Raw genomic sequence first — 24,884 nt, 5'->3', positions numbered from 1 at the left:
TGTTGCCTTTTCGCACCACTCAACCACCAGAGCAAGCAAAACGTATTGAAACAAAACCACAAACTGATGGGTGGATACCCTAGGATTGGCTAACTTGTTGACCAACTCTGAAGTTTGAGAAGTTGTGTGCGATTTTTATAGTGCCAGCATTAAGTAGGATACTAGTTTTGTATATTTTGCCAACCATCATTTCTCAAAGATTTTCTGAGATTTAGTATAGAAATCCAACTGAAAGCTTCACAATCTATAGAATATACCTTGTGTAGAGTATCAGCGAGTCGGTATCACATTTTCCCAGTGTATCTACACTGTGCAGTCGACTTGCGAAAGGGTTTGATCTGCGCACGCGCAGCGCGCACGAAGAACAGCTGAGCTACGTGCTCGGCTACTTAGCCACCCAGTAAGCAGCGCCCCCCGTTCCAGCTCGAGCTCCACTTGCTCCATCCCCACCTCCCCGGAACAGCATACCCACATACCTCCACCCTTCCGAGAGCCCAGAGCAAACACGTTAGGCGCCAACGAAGCCGAGAAACTCGCCTGGCAACCCTCTCGCCGCTCGCCGCTCGCAGTTAGCCGCTCGCAGCTCAGTCCGCTGGAAGTCCGCTCGCCGAAATCCGAAGAAACAGAAAACGAAAACGAAAATAAAAATTGGGTATAATAAGAAGAAAACAAAACGTGAGACGCTTCGTTGCCGGCTTGATTTGGCCTGGCCAGCGCTCGAGAGCCAGGCTTGTATATTGTGGCTCGGAACGGAGATCTGGGGCTCGGGGGTCGTGGGGTGTGGAGTGGGGGTCTCTAGTGGCGGGTAAGAGTCTCTTAAGTGCTCAGCTCAGTTCAGTTGCGAATTTCATACAACACGAGTCGGTTGCCTCCGAGCGGTCGGCGTTCTACTGTCGAGCACTCGAAAACTTCACTTCGATTCCGCAACAGAATTGGCCAAAAAAATAAACTAAATAAATAAAAGCAAAAGTAGCCAGAGAAAAGAAGTTTCGCGATTAGGCGGAAATTAGTCGAGCAAATAGTCATTCAAGTGCGAGTGAAAATCGCGAGTGTATCAATTCGATTGAGTGGCCAAAATGATTGAGCGGCGCAGTCAGCTGGATAAGGTAAAGCCCACTTGCCACACGGAGTTCTGGTCGAAATTCTATTAACTTAAATGCTTTGCAGTCTATTTAATGTTGGCCAAGTCGCAAGAACTTCTCCCTTTTTGCCTGGCTCTATTTACGCAACTTTTTTGCATGCGAAATTCGGTTATTGTCTGTGAAAGTTGCACAAATAATGGCAAACTTTAGGCAAAACCTGTGGGTTTTTTTGCGAATCTGCTAGTTGCAAAACTTAATAAATTCCTAACAACAATGTGTAAGCAAAGGCAGGTACGAGTTCTTAAAGTAAATACAACTTTGGTAAACCAACTTTGGTGCTAAAAACTTTATGGAATGTTTGGGGAAAAGTAGAAAATTAATTTTAATTTGATTCTTAAACTAAAACTCAGCACTTCAATGTTGATATGTATAACCAAATCATTTGTAAACAAGGCATTTGTTTAGTGGGCTAAGAACAATGTGTTCTTGCTAAGCCAATATTTGAATATATGCTAAGCAATTAGATTCAGTTAATGTGTATAATTTATTAAATTATAATTCAATTAGAAGCTGGACAAGAGCTCGTGTGCTATATAATATATGCCATCAGGTTTCTGTGACTCTATTAATTGGTTCCCTAAACACTTGGATTATATCATGGGTCAGCAGAGTATCCAAATTCCAAAGAACTGCTTGATATATAGACCCAACGATACAAGACACAGAACATATTTATTTTCCTGATTGCGATCATCGCAGAGGGTTTGAGTGGATTCACCGAGTGGTCGGACCTCCGATTCAGGTTTTATTCTGGGCCCAGCAGTCTGATTAATCAGCCATGTGCGAGTTTTCCTTTCAGGTTCTAAGCATCTCGCAGATCGCGCGATCCGAGTAGCTGTATCTGTATCTGTATCTGAATCTGCGTCCGCGTATCTGAATATTCGCAAGAGCGAGTGGAGTGAGTCGCTGGTATTCACACACTTGGCAGTGACTCAGTCGTGGCCCAGCTCATTTGCATTTGTTTGGAGTTTAGAACTTTTGCTTTTGTTTGGCCGCCAGTCGGAGCCGAAATGTTTGGCTTCTAATTAATTATGTGCGTGTCGAATTACGTAAGATCTTCCGTCTGCGAAACGAAAGTAAGCGCTCATCTGTCTAATTTATGCGGATTCCCATCGATCGTTTCGCTCACAAAGTATCCAAAAGTATTTAAAGCACCGCGCGTCACCGAGATCCTCAGTATCTCAGTATGCAGCGGAAATGGCTAAGTATTTTTGGCCAACTGAGCGATATTAAGCTATATATACATATATATATGTATGTACAAACGTCAGTGGATCTGCGTCACTGCGCACGCCCAGCTGCATTTATATGGAGCTTTAAGTCGGTTCTGAATGAATCGAGATTAGTTCTACATTCTTGACCGTGATCCGTGTCACGTAGACTTCGCCACCCAGCCACATGGGTACTTAATCTATGGGTGAGTTCTTTGGGAACCCCATATCTTGGTTTCTAAGAAAAACGCAGGGAAGATAAAGTTATATTATTAATGAGGCTCAAAAAACCAAATGAGCAATTGTCTAATTTCAGTTTTAAGACGTACTAATGACTTCGCTTCCCAGCGGGTTGCAAATTATTTGAAAAAAAAGACACATCTTGTAGAATGGAGGTTGATTAGAAATTCTTCTAACTTTTAAAAGTAAAATGAAGTATTGCTGTTTTAAAAATAGCTTTAAAGCCATTATAATCAAGCAATAATTTGATAATTTCAATTTTATAATGAAAATGAAGTTATTTTTGATCGCAAATTTTGATTACTAATTTACATTATGATGCTAAATTATATTTTATAGAAGCCAAGGGGTCAACACATGTAGGCTTATTAAAATTTAAAGCCGAATTTAAATTAAGAAACTCATTTTCTTATACATATAAATCTCAATTGACGTCAAAGTACCAAAAGGAGTGGTATATTTAGTAAAATGTCAAGTGTGAATGTTATAAAAACGAATGTAATGAAACGATTACTTAATTACTTAAATTCTTTTAAGTTCCCAAAAGTATATATTTCATGTTTGTATTAAAACTCATAGTGACCATAGTGACTAAGGAGTAATTGAAATAAACAAATAATATCGCCTTTTCCCAGGCAATCGAAACAAAGCGAATTGATTAAACCGATTTTCGTGTCGAGTGTGTGCGATACTCCTGCGGGTTTATTCAATTGCGATGCGAAGGTGGGTGCTTTTGGCTTTAATTAGCCGCCTGATTAACGATAGCTCGAATAGCCGGATGGTGCCGCCCCCTTGCCGTTCGTTAAGCCCTCTTTAATTGCAGTTAAACTCTGCGAATGAACCTTGTTCATTTCTCCAGAGCACTTGGCGTATTATCTCAATTACGGGTTAGCTAACCGCCGCCACTCGAAACAATAACAAACTTGGCCCGTAATTAAATCAAATCCGCCAAGAAGGAGAGGAAAACGTTAGCATGCCGAATAGTACATTACTGTATATACATAAAGTACGTATGTATGTAAAGTGTGTATACAAACGTACATGTGCGAACATAAACAGCAGTCAAACAACAAACGCCGAAGCCGCTAAGCAAATAATCAAACTGGAAAGCGAAAATATGTGGTTATTGCTATGAGTATCTCTAGTAACGTTTATCTGCACGTGTTCGCTTTTTATTTTATTCTTTACTATTCGTTTTTTCTTTGTCTTGTTGCTGGGGAGGGTGGGGCGCACGGAAGGGCGAGAAGAAGAAACGCTAAAAATATCAACCGATTTTTTCCGCCAAAAGGTCACGTACAAAAACAATATCGAAACCCACGCCAAAAAAAAAGCCAAAAGACGCGATCCAAACAAACAGCAAGAAAGAGCAAGAAAAGAAAGAGAAAAACGCGTAATGAAATTAAAGCAAAATCCGGCAATCGAGCTTACAGAACGGTAGTGTTTTTTATGAGCGTGTGTGAGTGTCGGTAACCCCAAGCGAAATCAGGGCCCTCTCGCTCGCTCTTTCGCCATGCTGATTAGCATCGGATTGTACTGTTACTCCGCGACCCTGAGCAATGTCAGCCAGGGGCTCGCAGAAAGGGGGCCTTATGAACTAAGATCTCAATCCTACAGCGTACATAATATTTTTGTTTTCAGTTATTGTTTGAAATCATTTTGAGCCACATTTAACCTCTTGCCTTTGTGAACATACCACCAATTAATTAAATTAATTCAGTAACCAAACCCCCTTTCGATTATCCTCTTTTGTAAGCCCCTGCTGCTAACAGTTGACACCCATTTTAAAGTCCAGCTTACATTTGAAACACATACGCAAGTGTTGCCAGCCATAAAAAGAGGTGCAAGAATCGTTGAGCGCCAAATTTGATTGTTGCTTTGTTGTGTTGTTGTTGCCGAGCATCGTTGTTTGGCTATTCAAATTTTATGCATTGTCAGCGGACAACAACAAATGGCACTTCAAAATATATGAGGGGTGTGGGGGAGGGGTTGGCTTGGCCAAGAGCCGGCTGGTCATACAATTCAATTTAACGCCATGCGAACCGCCCGGCTATTTGGTTTTCTAGTTCAAGTTGAGGGTCAATAGCTGCTCCGGGCCTGCATTTGGGCCCGGCTTTATGTGTTTGTTTGCAATTTGTAAAATTGGCAAACAAATATTGATTGGCCGGCGAAAAGGCGCAACCAAAATAGCCGTGTCTGCTTATCATCGACTGTGCGAAAATCTCGCAGTTGCCCCACCTCACATGTTTGTATTTAGCCAGTGCAAACTGTACAAGGAGCTAGAGGTGAGGCGTTCCTAAGGGCGCAGCCGGTTCAGCATGATTCACTCCCAGGTTCAATGCATCATCGTCGAGCTAGCTACACAGAGAGAAATTCGCAGGTGGTAACTATTAGTTTTGTAGAGTAATTTTAAAGTGATTAAATTTAGTATGCCACATTTTTGTGGCACGATTATCTCTCGATAATCCCATCTATCTCGATAATCTTATCTATATATCGATAATATCTCTAATGATATGTTTTTGTACAATTTACGTGCATTTTCTGTCAGTGCAGCGACTTAATTCAGTTTTCCCAAGAGGTGGCAAGGTTACGTCCACAAAGGGGGCACTTGAAAACGGCATACGGAATGGGAAATAAATTAAACAAGCTGGAAAGTGGGGGCTACACGTGACTTGCTGTGCTGTGCGGCAGATTAGTAATTTATGCACAAGTAGAGCAGCAAACAATTACTCGGATGACTGATGCACAGTGATTCCATGGGCCAAAGGTCCTACCGCCCTTTGCAGGCATTATTAATTGGCCAATTGAAATTATCGCTGAGCAAGTGATTTGTCAGCCGTCAAATCCATTTGTATTGGGGTAGATCAGGGCATAATCGAAACAGGTTTAGTCCGTCCAAGAAACGAGCAACCGCCGCAAGATCTCCGTCGTGAGCGAAAAGCTAGCTGATGGAGACGAATAGGGCTGTAGGTTTATTTCCCTGTTAGTTAGTTGATTGATTGCGCTGAAGTAAATATTATTTATTGTTTAAGCCGCTAGCCGCAGCACACAAATTATACGTATTGATGCAGATTTATGCAAATTAGCCTTGGTAGAAGATACACAGATACAGTTTCAGTTTCTTGCCGAATTCACTGAACTTGTTTTACGTTCGTTGCTATTTTTGGCCAGATTTGTTGGTGTGGATTCCAATCTAGCGATAATTATTCAACATCCGTCATATAGTTTAGGATGTATCAAGCCGACTATTTCGTTTACTTTAAAAAAAGCCAAATCGGCATTCGTTTATTCCGATATTTTATAGCTTTACGTGTTCCTTGTTGGCACATCTGCATATATTCTCCATATCCGGTTCTGGGGAGGGGGGTCTGAGTTCAAGGCGGTTCCGGTGATATCCCAGGTGCAGTCTCATTGTGCACCCAACTCCTCGCCGGCTCAAAGCCATATAACTTTGATGGCCGAAATGGTGGAGCAACGAAACCTGGTCTGTGCGATCGAAACTCGGTCAGACAGTTGAGGTGAGCCACTTGCCGTGATGCGGTGGCTTCGCTGATCCGCATCCATTGACATCTGGGAATGGGCTATTCATAGGTGGCTACAGGTTCACTGAACTGCAGTAGCCTACTGCTTGGCATTGGGTGCGAGCGAGAGGGCGAGGCGGCGCTGGGCGTGGGTGCGAAGAGTGCGGCGAATATGTGGGTCAGGCCGACAATTACACTGAAAGTAGGCGGTCCACTTTTCCTCGAACCCGTTTACAGTTACCAGCCAGATGCTGAGAAAGCTGAGCACAGAAAGAAATTCACAACTGTCTTTGGCTCTCTTTCTCGGATTTGCACAGTCTCACATTGTCAGAATAGCAGTAATGTTAAACTCTCTTTGACTCTAGTGAAATTAAATTCGTCTGCCTCTCACCTTAGCAATTTGATCTGACCATCAATGATGCTTAAAAAGTAGCAAGTTATTTGTTTTGTTATTTCTAATTAATATCAGCCATTCAGACCACTGTGCAGAAAAGAGCACAACGAAAGGTGTTCCTGCTCTCTCCTTTCTCTTTTGCATCAGCTAACATTCACATTGCAATTTTGCTGATATTGTAACAGCACGCGAGATCTCTTACGCTGTTACATAAACCGCGGGAAAGCAGAGAGTGAAAGAAGTGTACTATCTCCCTCACGCCCCATTGCAGTCGCATGCACATGCAACCTGTCCAGTTCGCACTCAAGTGCAAACTTTTACATTGCAGTGCTGGAGAGCAGATGTGCTGTATGGCTCTCTTCTTGTAACGGAGGAGCGCGGGCTATAAAAGCGGCGCATGCGCTGCGCGTTTTCCCCAGTCGCGCAGCTGCACTCGAAAAGAACACTTCGACCGGTGATAAGTTCTGCCTTAAAAGGGAAAACCGACTCGAAATCACTGCCAAAATGACGATGCGAACCACAACGACGACGACGCCGCAGCGCGGCCTCTACATCACAAACGAGGTGAGTTCCTGCTTCGCCAAAAAATAAGCCAAAGTCAGCAGAACAGATGGAATGCGCCGGCACAAAATACATAGTTTGCGGAGTCTGCCGCGGGCACTTTTGATTCCCATTGTGAGTCTACTTTTGATTCTGACTCTGATGCTGCTGCTGATTCTGATGCTGATTCTGATGAGTGGCACTCCGAAACTGGCTGCTAATTAGTGCTGGCTCATTAAAAGCGAGCCCAGGCCAAAACAAGCGAAACTGTTGCTCGGCACTCGAGACCGCTCTTCAGAAAAGCGGGAAAGCCAAAAGCCAACAGCCAGCAGCCAGCAGCCAGAAACCAGAAACCAGGGAACCGGAGAACACCAGCAAAAAGTCGAGCAAACAAATCTGGATCTGAATGCCCGGCTGCCCGGCGTAATTGCGAAACAAAAGCCCCATTTACGCCAGGTCAGATTTCCCGCTCCAAATTAATAATCAATGAAAACAATTAGCGCGCTGAATGCTTTCGGGGAAAACTCGTTCCTGCTGTCGGATAAGGGCTTGCAGCGCCCAGAATCAGGCGCAATATTGGATTTGAAATGATTAGAATAAATTAGTATTCATTTTGGCGGGCAAACAGCTGGCGGCCGTAAGCTTAAAGAAAGCAACAGTAAAACGCAAACAACAAATATCCAGATTCGCTGAGCCGCCCCGCGGGCAACACGAATGAGAAACAGAGGCTGAAACAAAATCAAATGCAAATTATAAAGAAATAATAATAATAATGTGGCTAATTATGAGTGAAATTTCAGGAAATCAAATAAATGAAAGAAGAACGAAACGAAAAAAACCGGTCAGTGGCAGTGGAGCGGAAAACAGAGTGGAAAACGTTAAAGTGTTGGAAAGGAATAAAAACTCAAATTCAATTATTAAATTTGAAGGGGTTTGGTTCTTTAAAACCCGTAAGGACTAAACATCATCATAACTCAAGAAATGATTAAATAATAGACTCAGCCTAGAGAAACCCCTTTAACCACTGCATATGGTGGCCAATTAGGAAACGCCTCGAGCTCCTTGCGGCATTCAATACAAATCACTCAGGTGGCCGAGCTAGCGAGTTGCCGCGGTTACCTCATTAGCAAAGTTAAATGGGATGGTGTAATGCCCTCGCCCACTAGTATGCAACCGAAACTATAATTAAGCTCGAGCGGCGATGAGGAAGACGCCAGTTGCCACCTGCCACCTGCCACCCCCATGGGCTGCAGCCCACTTTGTTGGCAAAGTAATTAACGCTTATTGGCTGCGGACAAACAAGAAGTTCGTGGACTGCCGCCCGATGAACACTCTGCTTATTTTCGTAAATTCAATCTTCTTTTCGAACATATGCATATGTGTGTCCTGCCATGCGGCCACGCCCCCGCTAAATGTGCGCCCTTGTTTGTTTGCCGCGCGCTTAGACTTCTGTTTGCTCGCCCAATATTTGCCCGACAATTTTTGAGTAAGAATAAGAAAAAGATTTTGCGCGCCCAAGTCAACAGAAATTCGGTGGCGCAGTGAGTCGCAAAAGACCCACCGATTTGTGATGGCAACAATTACGAGACATCGGGGCGTATGCGTGATACTGCTCGTCGACATATCACGCATACGCCTCGTATCTCGCATGCAAACGGAAACGTCTCGGCGGGCAAATGCTTTTTTTTTGTTTTTGACCAAGTCTGCAGAGCTGGCTGACCGTAATTCAACTTGGCCAGCTGCAAACAGATTCAATTTGCATTGCGAAATGTAAATGCATTGGCCAGAATAAAATCGCATATGCAGGTCTGGCTTCGGAGAACTCTACCTACACCCTCGTTGTGTGTCCTTTATTTTCTGGATTTTGTTCGGCTCTTGTCATGCAAATGGAAGCTCACATTCTAACGCACAATTCACTAAGTGAGTGGGTGTATTCGTTGGCTGGAATGAATCAAGAAAAGGACACAGCTCGAGTCCTTGGCCTGTAATTCATTTTAGCTGGGAATAGTTTTTACGTTATTTTAATTGCACGTACGTTACTCTGGCAGAAATCTTTCAATTGCTGGCCAAAACTGCCAGAATTTTCGTTTTGTAAGCCTATCCCTATTTGCATTTTAAATGGTCACTAAAATGTGATAATTGTATGGAATATGTAAGCAATTTGCAATACATTTTCCCCGCACTTTCGGCATAAATTTGTGAGCATTTAAAGAGTAAATAAATAAATGTATAACAAATATCGGTCCCAATTGATATGCGCATGATTATGCCAACGCAATGAAATATTCTTTTTTTGTCCGCAAAAATAGAAACTCTATTTTTTGTCTTTTTCGAGTCCAGCGAACACGAAAGCCCTTGTTTTCGCCGCACTATCGATGTGTTCAAGTACAAAGCCAACAGAATCTTTTGGCCAGCAAGGGTCACGGCTGAGATTTGTTTAATTGTTTGTTTAATTAGGCGGCTGCATTTGTGTCAGGGCTGCCGCAGAATCTCTGTTTCGCTTAAATGCCATTCGAGCAACAATTAGACAACAGCAATTGCAGGGTTAACTGCTCGGCCCCCTCGCAACTCCGAGCCAAAGTCATGGAGTGTCATGGCCCGGTGGACTTGCTTTTGACCTGCTCTGCACTGGCTGCCTTTATGTTGCCATTTTTGATTGCTGTTTTACGAATTACTGTCGAGCCAGACAACTCGAAAGCAAACACAACCCAGACACAGCCATTGATGGATGTGCTTGCCTCTATTTTCGTAACTAAATGCGGGCCCGCAGTTCGCTGTGCTTGGATTTCGATTTTTGATTTGGATTTAACCTTTCGCCTTGGACGGACGAACGGCTTTCGAAATGCTCGGGGCGGGAAAATTCACTCACTGCCAAGTGGAAAAACTCGATGCATCCAGCTGAAAGCGCAAACTGGTTGCTGCCTGGCCTTGGTCTAATCCACATCTCAGAACCTCCAGCCAGCTAGCCAGCCAGCCAGCTAGCCAGTGAGCAACAGGCAGCAGATTCTGTCTCGGATTCAGCAGATTCTGTTTTCGTCCGCGGCGCACCAAACAAGTGCCGTTCAAGTGCGGATCGCCAAGATCAATGTGTCGCCAGCATGAGTTTCAACAATGATGTGGGCTGTAGCGGAGATGACTCAGCTAGATATCCTTAAGTAACCTTTACCACGCCTCTTCTTCCAGATAATCATCACCGCCATGGACCGATTCGTCTGGTTTGTCCTACTCGTGGTCATGTCCCATCTGGTCACCGAGTTCACCCGCGTCGCTGGATATGCGCGTGGCCAGCGCCACGAGCTGGTGCTGCTGAACGATGTAAGTAGCGAAACCTGATCTGGGGCTATTAAGCTGGTAAATACTCATCCAAAAATGTGTGCAGTTTCATTTTGATTCACAAAAAAGACTTCGAAATGCACTGATATTTGCATTAAAGCCACATTTTTTTGGTATAAGAGAATAAGTACTTTTATCAATGTATTTTTTACCTTGCAGACGCTGCTGCAGCCCATGCCCGTCCAGAACATGGTGCTCTACCCCAGCCAGGAGTACGGCCAGTACCAGCAGCGACCCTCCTCCTCCGCCTCCGCATCCTCCTCCATGGGAGCCATGAGCAGCCTGCAGCAGAACGCGGCTTTCCTGCTCAGCAGCTTGGCGGCGGGAGTGAGCCCGGCAAATGGAGCAGCTGCACCCGGAGCAGCGGTGCCCGGCAGCAACGCGGCCATTCTGGCCCTCGGCAATAGCCAACCGGCTCACACGGCCGAGAGCACGTACCCCATGTTCAGCCTGCGTCCGCTGATCGACAGCATTTTCGAGGTGAGTTCACTTGCTGTCCACTCATCACCATCGCTCATCCGCATCCTTTGCAGATTCCGATTTCGACGCTGCGTGCTGTCAACAACCTGGTGGGTCGCCTGACCGGCGGGTATCGTCAGGCGCCGGCTGAAATGGCGCAAAAATCCGTGGCAGCTGGAACGGCGCTGCCGCCCGGCAGGCAAAACCCCACGCTGAGTGCCCATCCCAGTGGGCAACGGATGCGCGAGGAGATGGCGTAATCTTAGGCCGCCTTTTTAGCCAGTAGCTGTGCGTGAATGTTGTAGTTTCTGTCAGTGTATGTTTCGAGTGCGTTCTTCGTGTGCATTTTGACCTTTGTGATATATGTGACTTTGCTGTAAGCCTAGACTAAGGATATTTATGTCCAGCCACAAGAAAATTCCAAAAAAATATTAGAGTGTAGAATAAATGTTATGTGTAAAAACCAATTGATATAAAAGAGTTTGTAGTTCTTTGTAGTATGTAAATGGAGGAATTTAATAACAGAAGCTATTTGTTTTAATCAATTCAACAGCAGTTGCTGTGCCGATGAGTAGATACTGCTATTAATTTTTAATCGCGATAACAGCAGGGAATTGTTTACAAACCAAAATGAATTGAATACAGCCCAAAGGCGCTCTATAAATTATTAACTTGGTTAGGATTTTTTGCCGCCGTGTAGCGCAAAAAAACTTGCATACTTTTAGGCCACGCAGCGAAATGTTTAATCTCTTCACGTGAGATTTGCATACGTCGATGAAAAAGTGATATCAGTCATTTCATCGATGCAAACATTTCCTGGCTCAATGGCTCTCAATCAAAAATAGCTTTTTTCGGGATTTGGCAAATATTATGACCGCTGGCGAGTCAATAAACGCATATCAGCGCTTCCCAATCGATTGGGCATTTTGAAAAGGTTATCAAAGAGGAGCGCTGGCACTTCCTGAAATTGCATTCTTCCCACCTACGTTGCTGCCGCAAATTAATTGATTTGTTTTCAATGAAATTTCAATTAGGCAAAAAAAGCTCGTAATTAATGTGGAAAATGCAGCTGATGAAAAGAACATCGAGTGATTTTTTGCCAACGACTAGCTGCCATTTGCCAAAGTAGAAGTAATCATGCGTGATGGCGATGAAGGGACAAGGGACAAGGCAGCACATCCCATCGGCATTGAATTGAATTTAATTAAATTATATTTCTTCTGCTCGGACCCTTTTCGCTGGCATTTGATTTCGGCCATCGCATTCTAAATCATCCAGCACGTGCGCCTCGGATTTGGCCAAAAGTGGCAGCCAGGGGCCGAATCACATTAAGCGGGCGGCTCTGTTTGTCATTTGAATACCTAATGAAGAAATCGCTGGAACAAAGAGTCGGGTTCCATTGGAAATGGATGGACAGCGAGGCGAACTGGCGAAGATCCATAATGGATTCTTTGGCCAAAACCAAATGCCCCACCAATCGGCTCTTATTAATTTGTCCAACTGCAATTGGCAAATCCCATTTCGTTGAGGCGTAAAGCAAAATAAAACAGAAGACCGAACTTATGGCCCGAATTCGGTCAATTGCACACCGCTTGAAAGGCAAACAAAAGGGGGGCGCAGGGGCGTGGCCGGCCGAAAACCGGTTCGCAAATATTGGCCAAATCGGATGCACTTTAATGCGGCCCATGAGTAATGCAGTAGTTTTCCAGCCGCCGATTGTTTTTTGCAACGCTTGCGTTAAGCATGGAAAATCGGAAGTTGATTTCGCTTTGATTAGCTTCGAGGTTTAATTGATTGTGCGTGGCAGTGAACTTTATTCCACAATCGAATACTTGAGAAATTCTGCTCAGCCTTTGTGTATAAACCTCTTTTTACATTAGTATTCGCTTTCTAATTTATGCATTTTGTAAGAATTTCGCCAACTCATTAGCTGCGTAAGATGATATAAAGATGAATAAATGTTCAAGATCACCACTCAGGAGTTTTGGTTGTTCTTCCTCTCTTCTGATGTCCAATTCACAGCTCAGGCCACTCAGTCATGTCTGAGTTGTTGCCAAACTCTCGCCGAGTTGTTAGGACAGGTGCTGGCCAAGTGCTAATAGGTCGTCGAAACAAAGTAACCGAAAATCTTGCATCATCATTGCAGCGTCCAGAGTTCCCTGAGTTCCAAAGATAATGGCATGTACTATGCAGGGGAAGAGGCAGCAGCCAGAACCCTGTGCCCAGCTCCTATATAAATAGACCCAGCATACTGGATTGCGACACATTTCCAGTTTCGCCAGACATTACAAGCACCAGAAATCTCCCACTCCCCGCGGCGGAATTCAAGTTTAAGCCCGGCTCAAGCCACTCGACCACTCAGTTCACAGCGGAATCGCGTCGCGACAACAACGAGCAGCTCAGATTCAGACTCAGATTCAGACTCGCGAAGTGAAGTAATTTAAAACAATAACAACGGAAAGCGTCTAGGAAAGGTACGGCAGAAGCCGAGCTTTGTTAATTAATCAACCGAGTTGAGTAGGGTTAGCATGTGAAAGCCGCACAATTATGCTTGACCGCTCCCAGCTGAAGTGCGAGGAAGAATTCCCGGCGACGCGACTCGCATACAAATCGGAGTGGCGTAGAACTGATTCCGACTTCGGATTCTTTGTCTTCCAGGTGCGCAGTATGTTCGTCTTACTCGGAGCACTCTGTCTGCTGCAGACGGCTAGCTTGGTGCCGGCACAGGTGAGTCCCGAAATTAATTAGGCCTCTCGCCGCCCGACACCTGCCACATGCCACATGCCACATGCCACATGCCACCGAAACCAAAAGCGAACTGCAGCCCATTGTTGGCCAAGGTAATCAACTGGCAGTCAGTCGGTTACCGGGTGACCAGGTTCCTGAATATGCAGCCCATTTACCAGTTTACTCGCAAATATTCCATTACTCAGACTGTGAATACATTAACTTTATTAATAGTTCCATCGATGAATTGCACATTTCACAGAGAAAGAAATAATGCAATCGTACTAGATGGTTTTCCATTACGAACCATTAGAAGATATAGACATATTTTAGTGGACTATAGCTATATTTTATGTTTAACTCTCTACATTTATACATTCAGTAATTTCTCGAAACCAAACCATTTTCTGTGTTGACTATTGTCACAAGCTTGATTTGCGAAAGTGAAGCCCTGAAAATGTGATTTTCCCGCAGATTGAGAATGCCTGCCTCCCATTTTCCGGCTTTCAACGAGATTACTCGAAATGTGAGTCCGCATCAGAATCAGAATCCGAATCGCTGTCCATCAGGGCCAGAGTGCGAAAATCAATGCCGTTTTCAAAGCGCGCGGATGATTTTGTTTTGCGGTCCGCTGTCGCAAATGGAAGGCAAAAGGTCAAAGTGCAACATTCGGTTTCGGCGCGAACTTTGCCACATTGCCTAAACCGTTGCACAATGTCCGTCGTCCGGCAATTAAGAATTTTTAGTGCGCGATTCCGCCTCTAATTGCGGGCCAAGGCGAAAACGCTCGCTGGGTTTTCTTAACTGCCTGAAATACCTGCAATTACACGGTGTACTCAACACCACTCGCTTATCATTAATATCGGCCTCACGAGTCGCGACCAACTAACTAAGCTCCATTTTAATAACCACGACTGACGCCGCTGACCAAGTGCTTCCCGTTTTAGTGGCCACCTTGAACTTTGGCGGCCTGGGCTAACTAATATCAAAATAATTGCATTTTTCAGCACTCATTACTCATACGCAGTGTTGCACACGGCGGCTGTTGAATAGCGTCGGTATTTCATGGTAATTAAAGGCTTAAGTCGCAAATATCATGTTCAATGGCTTCTATTTCATTAGTTTGTGAGCTGTAATCGAAAACATATAGGATTCGTGTTTAAATGCCTGTGCTAAAGTGACTTGATTTAGTTTTGTTAACATTTTCAGTGGTTATTTCTCCGACCAATGGAATTTTCACACCTCGTGGCTGAAAATAATATTCCTTTCTTCTCCCGTTCTCTTTCGTTGAGATTTTTTTTCTGGCCAACAAGTTTATTTCTATTTGCGGCCCGAGGGCTACAAGAATTTAGATTTTAATCAACGCATGCATGAAATTTGCATTTGCCAGCTAAGTGGAAAGTGGAAAACCCCGGAAAAAGCGTTGTTTATTTTCAGCGCGGGTCGTGGGAATCGAAATTAAGAGCACACGTAAAAAGTCCTGAGAAGGGTTTTTCCGCCAGCCGGCGAAGGATACAATGCGAGGCGGCCTTTCCCTGGAATTCATGCAAATTACTGGCCATTCCATTTCCAGTTCGCAGGCTCCACGAAGAAATCCTTTCACTGGCTTCCTTATCTTTGTGCGGGTCATGAACCGAGCTTATGAATTTTGCCAATCTTTAATCTACCAACCGCAGAACTCAATTACTGTCAACTTGAATTAGCCGAACACAATTGCGGTGTTTTACTGCCCATTGCGATTTTTATCCGAGTAATGGATGGTCTGCAAATAGAGATTTTAGAGTGTTTCACAAAATGATTTGAAAGCAAACAAAAGATCTGTACACACACACATACGATTAATTTACATTGGTTGTTTACAGAACAATAAAACAAATCAATTATTGAGTTGATTTACCCACACACATTCCACAACGCATTTCGCTCACAGCTGAAATTTTACAATTCATGTTTTACAATTCGTGTTTTGTTTCCAGCGAAAGTTTATTAGGATGTCCTACTTGTTAGACTTATTACATTTTAATTAAACAAATTCAACTTATTAAGGCTGAAATGCACTGAAAGGCAAAAAAAAAAGCAAAAGATCAAAAGATGCCCGCAGCTTACAGGTTTTCACATAGTTACAAACTTACTACACATTTCCATAATATTATAAAAACCCGACTGCCTTTAAGCGACATCCGAACTTCACAACCCCTGGCAACTTTCAACTTTAAATGTTATTACGTTGTTCAGAGCGAATTACAAAGTTTTCAGTCCACAGAGCAGATAAAAACCTATCATTACCATAGCAACCTATAGGATCTTGGGTAATAAAAACAATCTGAAGATGTCGATTTCACTTCAGATAGCATTGAATATAGAGATGGGCGTGGGAAGTTCAGTGTTGCTAATGTTTCATTTGTACTTCAAATAGTGCTATCTATTAACTTACTCATATTTCACATAAGGGAATATATTCTATGTGGAATATTTGAAATTTGTTTACTTAAAATATATACTAATTCAAGCTAATATATGTGCTTGTTGTATCTCGAAGATACAACACTTTTTCCTATGTGCTCTGGGCTTGCACAGCTGAAAGCTCCGTTCACTAATTGATATTTACAACAATGGGTCTGGGACTGTGTTCCCTCTACAAGATAGCCTACAGGTCCACTCCGTAGATGGACACCTCGAGATGAGCCGCCTGCTCCTCGGAGTTCCGAAGTCGCCGGCAGTGGAGGACCACAAACTGCTGGCCAATGCCGCCAGCCGTGAGCAGGGCCTCCGCTTCATCGGCGCCTAGATCCTCGACATGCACACCCGTAATCCGGTAGTTATCGCTGGCGTTCTGCCGGAGATTCCCAAGGAGATTAAGCAATTTGCCAGCCAAGTGGCTAGCTGTAAGTCTCACCTCCAGGCCGTAGGCCACATCTCGGCCGGGGGTTCCCGGCGGCAAGTAAACATCTTCGGTGTGCAGCACGCTGGCGTATTTGTTGACATGGCCCCAGGTGACCGAGGCGGCGTTGCCGAGCAGCACCTGCCCAGGTAGCAAACAGAGCAGCACCACCAGCCACACCAGCCGCATCGGAAACATCCCGAACATCGCTGGCAACCATTCCCACTCCCACGCCCTTGTCAACATGGCGACATGTGTCCGCCCTCGTTGCTCCGCTCCTTTCGGACTCGCTGGATGATGATTCGCTGCTGTCTCTGGCTGGCCACCACCTCCGCCTCCTCCTCCAGTCGGCGTGTGAAACTCAAATGAGCTGCCGTCGGAGGTTAAATATTGTCGTTGTGTCTGCCTGGAAAAACTCTTATCGGCGGCAGGTGTGGAAGGCTCTCCCACTCGCTCTCTCTCTTGGCCAGGGCCATTCACTATTGTCACACATCTGGCACACTATCAAAAGTGGGGTATATCAGACTGCTAAACCAATACGTTACGTACATGCCAACAAACTTGAATAGGATTAAAAATCACACATGATTTGTAGTTACACCTTGCTATTCATGGCTGATGATAACTTCACAATATGTTTATAAATATTATTTGAGTAGTATATTTTGTATATAAACTAGGGGTAGGGAGTTCATAGTTCCCCATAGCACTAAGTAAACTACGCAGCACACATATGTTTGCTACCTGTTACCTGTCACAATTATTGATAACTGCTTTGGAGCCCGCTCGCTGTGCTCATTACTATTATCTAGCACTCGCTCAAGTTGTCGTTATCAGCGGATCGGTGTTTTGTAGCCGGGTGTAATGCCAGCTTATCTGTAGTTCTGTACAGCCTAGTTCTTGCTGCTCTGCGATGACAGGCAAACGGGCTGTGCAAATGTTTATCAACGTTTCGGAGCTGTCCAAATATGTATCTGCGCTGCAGAACTTGCGACCTTCACCGATTTGAGCCGCTGAGAAATTCCGCCTAAATTGATTAACACAGAGCAACACACGAAATGTTTGCAAACTCGGTTAAGCGGGCACAAAGGCTGTTTGCCCGCCTTTCCGGGCCGGCCAAAGTTGGGCCACAACTTGGCAACTATTAGTGAAAAGCCGGGGCGGACAAAACATCTTGGGCCGAAATGTGGCCGGAGGGCGAAACGCGAAGGTCGTGGGCAACTTTGAATAGCATTAAGTATACGCAACGTGGCCAGAAGTTTGTGCTAAAGCTCTCGCATTTTCACCCCGCAGCTGTTTACGCTGCGCGATGGCAAGGTGGGCGTGAACTTCGCTGGATATCACGCAGATGCGGGACTCGGCGGACTCCTCACGGGCAACTCCGCCCACGGCGGACTCAGCGCCTCGGCCGGAACTCCTTGGGGCTCCCGGGCAGCCGCCGGTCTGGGCGGCAATCTGGATGGTGGGTCCTGCTCCTAATTGATTCGATTTACATGCCAGATAACACACTCCTCCTCCTCCGCAGGACGCGCAGCCGGCGTGGGCTACGCCGCCGCCCAGGCCAATCCCTCGGTTGGAGCCAGTGCGCTTCTGGGCGGCAGCGCCGGCGAGCACGGCTACATCGGAGCCGAGGCGCACAGTCCTGGTCGCACGCTGATCTCCTCCTCGCAGCACTCCGTCCAGCCGGCATATCCTGCTGATCCTGTGCCCGCCTCACCCACTTCCGGCCCCGTCGTCACCAGCCACATCCAGAAGGTCAAGCCACCCAAGAAGTACTCGCTGATCCACCAAGATGTAAGTAGTTGAAAGGTTTAATAAATACTACTTTTAACTTATATCTATGAACGTGTATAATTATCAATACGGTTTGTAATGAGTTTCAATCTCTATTACTCATACCCATAACATTCCAAAACGTATCTTTCATAAAATCAGGACCGTGCCTAGTTGCTCTTGCCGAGCTAAATAAGTATATATTTTGTAAAATAATAGTTGGTTATTAGGGCAGTAAGGATATATTATATACTAATTAAAATGAGATTTCAAGCTAGCTCTTGTTTTTGAATCCACCCATCAATATATCGGGAAAAGTAATGGTCGGTTCAGCCAGCTTTCGTTTCATTCGCGAGATAAGTTTTACAGCAAGTTTAGAAGTATGGTTATCGAAATTTCAGCAAGATGTTTACAGCGCATCCGAAAGTATTAAAAGTGTTTTGCTCGAAAGTTTTTTGCGCATCGCTTCGAGTTGAAAAGTGCTTAAAAGATTTCCCACAAAATTAAAGCTGCATCATTTCGCTCGTAAGCCATGTTGGTGAAGTTAGAAGGGGGAATTCGGTGAACGGCTTTTCAATTGCGAAATTCCTGGCTATAAATCGCGGACTAGTGTTTAACCAGGGCGTGCGGTTAAATATTGATCAACGCCCTCGTGTCGGCCAGCCCACAACAGCAACAACAAGCAATCAATCCAATCCAACCAAATCCACCCGCCATTGATGTTTTAGCCGGACCGCAGCGAAATCATTGAAAATCATGTTAAAGCGGCCGCAGATGCCGATGCGGTGGATAACCACCAGCTGCCCCGCTCGCCGGCCACGCCCACCTCGCTGATAATTGTCAAGCGACCACGCGCACATGCAAAGCGACAACGACAGCGGCAACGTGTCGTATACGTGATGCAGCAGCAGCAGGAGGAGCAGCAAATTCCGGACGAGGAAGCCCAAAAGGACGAGTCGCAATCGACCGTTGAGGTAAAACCAAATGCGGTGCGGACATAGATACACAGATACAGATACAGATACGGATACAGATACACTCACACACACACAGGCGCACACACACTTTGGCACTCTTAAACGCAAACAAATTGTTTGGCTTTTTGGTGGAGCTGGATGCCGAAACTTTCGCTTTGTGGCAGTAATTTTATTTGAAAACATTCGCGGACACTGCGGCGATGGCGGGGGAGGGGTCAGCTGCTACCCAGCATTATTATTTCCGTGAAATATATTTTAATACAATTTTCATTTATCACCCCCCGTTCACCTGCTGCATGCGCTGTCCTCGTCCTTTGCAAGTAATTCCCCAACTCACGAACGCAACCTCCATTCGCAGGCGAGGAGCGAGGCCAAGGTGGTCCAGGCCCACAAGTACAAGTCCGTCCAGCGACCCCAGGCCGTGAACAATCGCTTCCTGGCACCACAGGCCCAAGGACCCGTGGGGCTGGCCCTCGATGTAAGTATGAAAACGCGAAGGATATGCACAGGATGAGCCTGGTTTCGAGGCAGATTCCACAGCACAAGCAAGCTATCTTCAGTTGAAAGACGTGTTTAAGTATAAATCGTACTTAATAGTGTAGTTTGTGTTCCTCAAATGTTAATAATATTGTAACTCCCCCTTTAGATTCCCATTGGCATCCTGCGCTCCTTGCAGCAATCCTTGGGCGCCCTGGGCGGAGGAGCAGTTCATCAGCAGCCAGCAGCTGCAGCTGCAGTTGCAGGTGCCCAGGCCAACGCCCACAACCACTAGAGATGTAGATTCCAGATTCGTACGACCTCCAATGCATCAAAGATGCAGGAGGAACTAATAAAGCATCTGCACACTGGACAGAATAAATTCGATTGAGCAGAGATTAAACAGTATGATTTGCCATTAGTCATTATCCAAAATCAACCTACGAGCTGAGTAAGCAAATAATTGCTGACAACAGTGAACGCACATATTCAAGGAATCTACCAATTCAAAAGTTAATTTGCACTATGACAAATTAAGTAAGGTGCAAACCTTTAATAAATTCGCTTACATTGCTAGTCTAGGCACAACTTGTTTTATTGTTAATAATTATGTTTTGTTTCACTTAGCTGGTGTGTACTGTAGAACCTGCTCTAAACTGCTGTGAACTAATTACTTGTGTTGAAAGCTGTCACTCTTTATACTCCCAACATTGATTCAGAAATGCAAAATGAGTTCGCTTTTGGATTGCTTTTCCTGGAAAATGTTAGTTTCTTTCTTTGCTGAGGCCGAGCACTTTACTTCCGGCTTATCCGTCAATTATTAAGTTGGGCAGAGCACTCCACTCCTGGTTGTCTAGTGTTTACTTGGTGATTACCCGGCGAGAATGGAATTCAAATCTTTCCTGGTCGGTTGGTCGGCGATTAAAAGGGTGCTGCCTGGCGCCATTAAATCAATTGCCGCAACATAATGCAGGCAAATGAATCGAAAGAGGGGAACCACCACATTTCGCAGACAGGAACTGTGGAAATTCGCTGGAAAATCAAGCAGGACGAGGCACAGGACCTGCTGTTTGTTTAGGAAATGTGCGAGTATGTGGAAGATGCAGACCCCAGACAAGATATGGCACACACACACACACACTAAGTGTGGGGCAGCAAAATATTTCACACTCTGCAACCGCAGGCACTCGGCTGCCCCAAATTTAGCTGGCGTGTGGGGCGCAAAGTGTGGGGCTCGCACCAAAACGAATGCACGACACTATGTGTACTATACTAGTTTGCATTGTGTGAGTGTGCTTAAATACTGGCCGGGCTTTTATGCTCTTAACCCTCGAAAAGTCATGACTTTCAGGGCGGGCGGAGGATGTCGGTCACGGGGGTCAGTTTGTTTAGGTTTCGGCCGGTGGTTTAGTTGCCGCTATTTAAATTTCTTAATTACTGCCCGGCCGAGAATTTATTGGCCGTTAGTCGCTGTACTAAGCTCTCAATGGGCCTCCTCCTTCGGCCCTCATAATGTCCATCCGCTGGACGCATGAGTGTGCAACAGGCTCCTGGTGGAGTCGCCTGCATTTTGAGCTGTGTGAACAGGACACGTTAAATTAAATGAAAACAAGCCATTGTTGCTGTTCATAAAACATGAAAGAGCATTTTTAATGTCTCGGCTTTTTCCGGATTAGACAAAGCCTATTGGATGGACTTCAGTATTGGTTTCAAAAGCTGCTCCTCCCAGCCAGAGCGCATTAAGGGAAATTGCTTCAGTGGGCTTTTCAAAGAACTACAAATAATTTCAAAGTCCCAGGAATGAAGCAACATCAAATTAAGTGGCACAGACGTCATCAGGAGTAATTTCCTTAAAGTTTGTTGGACGGTTTTTAAAGCTTTACTTTACACTGCTAATTTGCCAAAAGCAAATAAAAAATAAATAAATAAATAAATAATAATAATGAATAAATTCATTTTTGTAGCTGGATCCACCTGAAAAGCGTATTTTTCTAATTAAACTCATGAATTGGCTGCCATACATCACTTTAATCATAAGTAATATCCTTGCCAACTTTGCAGGAGCGCCAGCAAGGATGCCACGCACATAACTTAAATTTCTTTAAAAGCCAAATGCCCCCGGATATATGGCCTATAATGTTATGCATATAGACACACATAGTTGGTTTTTTATGTGTGGTGGCCCAAAATCAACAGGACGTTTTCTGCGATTTTCGCTGCTCTTTTTTCCAAGGACCCCGAATAAACGAAGCGGTGAAAAACCAAGAGCCCGGGGTCAAAGGCGTCCGAAATCGAGCTCGACTCGTGGGTCGCGGTTGCCTCATTAAATTTAACGCACGTGCCGCACAAATAATGTTTACCCACACACACACACACACACACACACACACCGGCTGGCCGACGTACATTTAAGCATTTTCCTAATTTAGAGTTCGGCACAAAGAAAAGCGTTAGTGGAGAATTGAAAAGGTTCTTTTGGATTTTATTTTGTCTACAATTTACGTGGGCCACCAGAACGAATGAATAGGTGGCAGGTTAAATCATTCAACAAATGTGCTCGCCCACACACACACACACACACAGACGTACTGGGAAACCGCACACACTTGTGCTTATTAAGTTGCCTTCTTTTGAGCGCCCGAAGGTAGGCAACATAATATTTGTGTAATTTGCCGACGAGACGAGGACCGCACTCAAAATTGAGCTGTGAGCTTTAAGTTGCAAGGGAATCGAATTTCCCAGCCATATGGGTTCATTCTTTATTTCGCCACTCTGCTTAATTAGAGAGAATCAATTTACCTTTTCATATGGTTGGATTCTGTTACCGCAACCAAAGACCATGTTTAAATGAAGGTAAATGAATAGTTTTCAACTGAATAAAGATATGATATACATTTGATATATACATTTGGCTTACTTTTCGGCCAAGCAAACACTGCTCGTCTTGTTTACAATTAGCTATTTCCGTAATCATCTTAAAAATAAACTTGGCTATGCACATTGGGAGTAGATTGGAAGTTGAGAGCCGTGAGCAAATCGTTGCCGGGACAACGGTGCGTATGCTTGCTATTCAGCTCCATCGCCAGGTAACTAACTGCGGCAACTATAAATATTCAGTGGCCCGGCTTACGCAGATCGAGTGCATAACTGCCAGAGCATAAATATTCATAAATCCAGCAGGACCTTGTGTGCCAGCTCCAAAATGGAAGCAATGCCGAACTTCGAGTCGCTTTTGGTTAGAGTTTCCCATAACCTAAGCGGCGAAACTGGCAAGCAAACGTGCCAGCCGAGTTCATACAAGTACATTGTACATGGCAGCCAAATATGCGCTGTCTGCAATATTAATGAGTTGACTCCATTTAATTGAAGCAATGTGATTGCGGCCATTGCGACAGCTGGCGAAGGGCGGTGGCTCCGCGGGCGTGTCCTGATCCGGACGGGCTGAACACCTGTCCTTGCTGGGCATATGCAAATTCGGCTTGCCACGTGCCCCGGGCACAGGAGCCTCCGCCTCCGCCTCCGCTTTCCACGGAAGTCGACACCGGGCTACAAATGTCAACATTCAGTTGTAAGCGCGAGTTATATCCTGTGGATGTATGTGGTCCCACCGCAAAATAATTAAACTTTCAGGCAGCTAAATGGGAATTTAAACTGCAGCGAATAAAGGAATTTCATTACATTAACATACTATTCGCTGAAAAGGTAAGTAAGTGTAGACTTTTTAAAAAACAAGTATATCAACTTGTTGAAATATAACTCTTACATAATTTAAATACTCTAAATTCCTTTTAAAAATCTTTGGGTATGCAAGGAATTCTTCCACAATATACATTTATAACTTTCATAATACAGCTTTAAAACTATTTTAGAGTGTAGCCTTCACTTGTAAGCACATCTGAGGGTATTACCCTCTTCGATATTCATCGCCCAAGGCACTTTAAATATTTCATCTTCAAACGTAAATAAGGCAAACTAAGGGTGTTCTGGGAAAATACAGATTTCTTGAAGGAGAGGTGGGGCTTAGCCAAATGTACAGCCCAATAATTCGTGGCCGTAACTGAAAGTCGTAAACCTCTCGATCTCAAGCTAACCGCAAGTTCTGAGAACTCTGTCAACAGGTCCTGGCTGCAATCAGTTGCTTCCTTTGCTCCCTGTGATTGAAATGGCATTTAATGTGCCATATTTTCATTTGAATATTGTATTGAATGCTGTGTTCACTAGCAGCCGATGAAAATTATGGAGAGCCTCGCGATAAACCACAAAACCAAACCACAAAATTCCTCCGGACGCAAAAGACAGTGATTTAAATCGGAGCCGAATAATTTAAGGCTGCGGCCACCGAAACGATTGAATTGCAACAGCTTTCGCTGAGAAAATAAACTCCGGAGTCGAGTTACGCTGAAAAACGCGCCGAAATCGTGGGGCAAAAAGTGTTTCCGTTTCCGTTGTGCAGTGCCTTTCGGTAATAAAATCATAAATCCCCAGGCGAAAAGTGGGTGGCAGCAGGTGGAGAAGGGGAGCAGAAGGAGCTGCCGAAAATGCGGAGTTCGGGTCAGGAAGCGGAAGTAATGTTGGCCCGTCTTGGACTTAACCTTTGTCTTCGCCGCTTTTTGTGCGCGTGGCTGCGAGGATTCGCGGCCATGAATGATTGCAGTTTAAACTCGGAGACTCGGAGCTCGCTGTAACACTTTCGCGGAGTTTTCCTTGTGGAAGCCTCATTTATGATGCTCCTTTCGGCCCGGCAACATTTTTATAGCTGCAACGGCGGCATAATTAATTTCATTTTACGGCGGGGCGAGTTGGCAAAAATGCATAAAGTCAATTAACTGAAAAGGCAGCCGGCGAGAAAACAAGGCTCCTGGCTCTCAGCTTCTGGCAAATCCTGGGAAGGAGAAGCTCCGCAGGAGTAGCGAGGCGAAATGATGAGCTTGTAGTGGCTTAACAGGGCATGCCGTAAATATCTCAACGGGTCAACTCGGTGCCGGGCAAAAATCTCTGGTTCCTCGGCCAGAGAAGTCCATTATCCGAATGATAACTTGCGTACTTCGAGTTTGCAGAGGCTGCCAAGCGGAGCTAATGAAATCCAATTGGAGCGAGTTGTTTCCTGGACAATGGCGAAATTCTATTGCAATACGGATTTAGTTTAACAATTGTTTTAATTACGGACAGTTGAGGTAGATTTACGCATTCCTCGAGTTGTTGGCATTTT

At 44.8% G+C, this 24,884-nt stretch overlaps 3 protein-coding genes across 5 annotated transcripts; 2 read left to right on the top strand and 1 right to left on the bottom strand.

Moving 5' to 3' along the window:
- Positions 1–850: 850 nt before the first annotated feature.
- On the top strand, positions 851–11,299 carry LOC117137644. 2 transcript variants are annotated; one of them, XM_033299179.1, is made up of 4 exons: positions 851–1,106; positions 10,232–10,363; positions 10,541–10,861; positions 10,915–11,299. In XM_033299179.1, exons 1-4 carry the CDS (start codon positions 1,077–1,079, stop codon positions 11,098–11,100), a joined length of 669 nt encoding a protein of 222 aa, XP_033155070.1. In that variant the 5' UTR covers positions 851–1,076; the 3' UTR covers positions 11,101–11,299. The 2 variants fall into 2 exon arrangements, with proteins under 2 accessions (XP_033155070.1, XP_033155069.1); XM_033299178.1 differs by lacking the exon at positions 851–1,106 and adding an exon at positions 6,916–7,072.
- A 1,798-nt stretch (positions 11,300–13,097) lies between these two features.
- LOC117137331 lies at positions 13,098–20,256 on the top strand. 2 transcript variants are annotated; one of them, XM_033298721.1, is made up of 7 exons: positions 13,098–13,314; positions 13,499–13,567; positions 17,742–17,910; positions 17,974–18,242; positions 18,950–19,195; positions 19,557–19,676; positions 19,845–20,256. In XM_033298721.1, exons 2-7 carry the CDS (start codon positions 13,508–13,510, stop codon positions 19,968–19,970), a joined length of 990 nt encoding a protein of 329 aa, XP_033154612.1. In that variant the 5' UTR covers positions 13,098–13,314; positions 13,499–13,507; the 3' UTR covers positions 19,971–20,256. The 2 variants fall into 2 exon arrangements, with proteins under 2 accessions (XP_033154612.1, XP_033154613.1); XM_033298722.1 differs by lacking the exon at positions 18,950–19,195 and having other exon boundaries at positions 13,100–13,314.
- Positions 16,215–16,694, bottom strand: LOC117137332. Its single transcript, XM_033298723.1, has 2 exons — positions 16,464–16,694; positions 16,215–16,400 (listed from the first exon to the last, which is right to left on the bottom strand). Exons 1-2 carry the CDS (start codon positions 16,692–16,694, stop codon positions 16,215–16,217), a joined length of 417 nt encoding a protein of 138 aa, XP_033154614.1.
- Positions 20,257–24,884: the final 4,628 nt, after the last annotated feature.

The sequence above is a fragment of the Drosophila mauritiana genome, chromosome 2R (genome assembly GCF_004382145.1).
Source record: "Drosophila mauritiana strain mau12 chromosome 2R, ASM438214v1, whole genome shotgun sequence".
NCBI lineage: Eukaryota > Metazoa > Arthropoda > Insecta > Diptera > Drosophilidae > Drosophila > Drosophila mauritiana.
The sequence above is the reverse complement of the archived record's forward strand: the minus strand, read 5'-3'. Positions and strand labels throughout refer to the sequence as shown.

Coding starts and splice junctions, on each gene's coding strand:
- LOC117137331 (XM_033298721.1), top strand. CDS start 13,508: ATGTTCGTCTTACTCGGAGCACTCTGTCTGCTGCAGACGGCTAGCTTG. Junction 17,911..17,973: donor TCTGGGCGGCAATCTGGATG/GTGGGTCCTGCT, acceptor CCTCCTCCGCAG/GACGCGCAGCCGGCGTGGGC. Junction 19,196..19,556: donor AGTCGCAATCGACCGTTGAG/GTAAAACCAAAT, acceptor CTCCATTCGCAG/GCGAGGAGCGAGGCCAAGGT.
- LOC117137644 (XM_033299178.1), top strand. CDS start 7,013: ATGACGATGCGAACCACAACGACGACGACGCCGCAGCGCGGCCTCTAC. Junction 7,073..10,231: donor GCCTCTACATCACAAACGAG/GTGAGTTCCTGC, acceptor CTCTTCTTCCAG/ATAATCATCACCGCCATGGA. Junction 10,862..10,914: donor TGATCGACAGCATTTTCGAG/GTGAGTTCACTT, acceptor CATCCTTTGCAG/ATTCCGATTTCGACGCTGCG.
- LOC117137332 (XM_033298723.1), bottom strand. CDS start 16,694: ATGTTGACAAGGGCGTGGGAGTGGGAATGGTTGCCAGCGATGTTCGGG. Junction 16,401..16,463: donor ATGTGGCCTACGGCCTGGAG/GTGAGACTTACA, acceptor AATCTCCGGCAG/AACGCCAGCGATAACTACCG.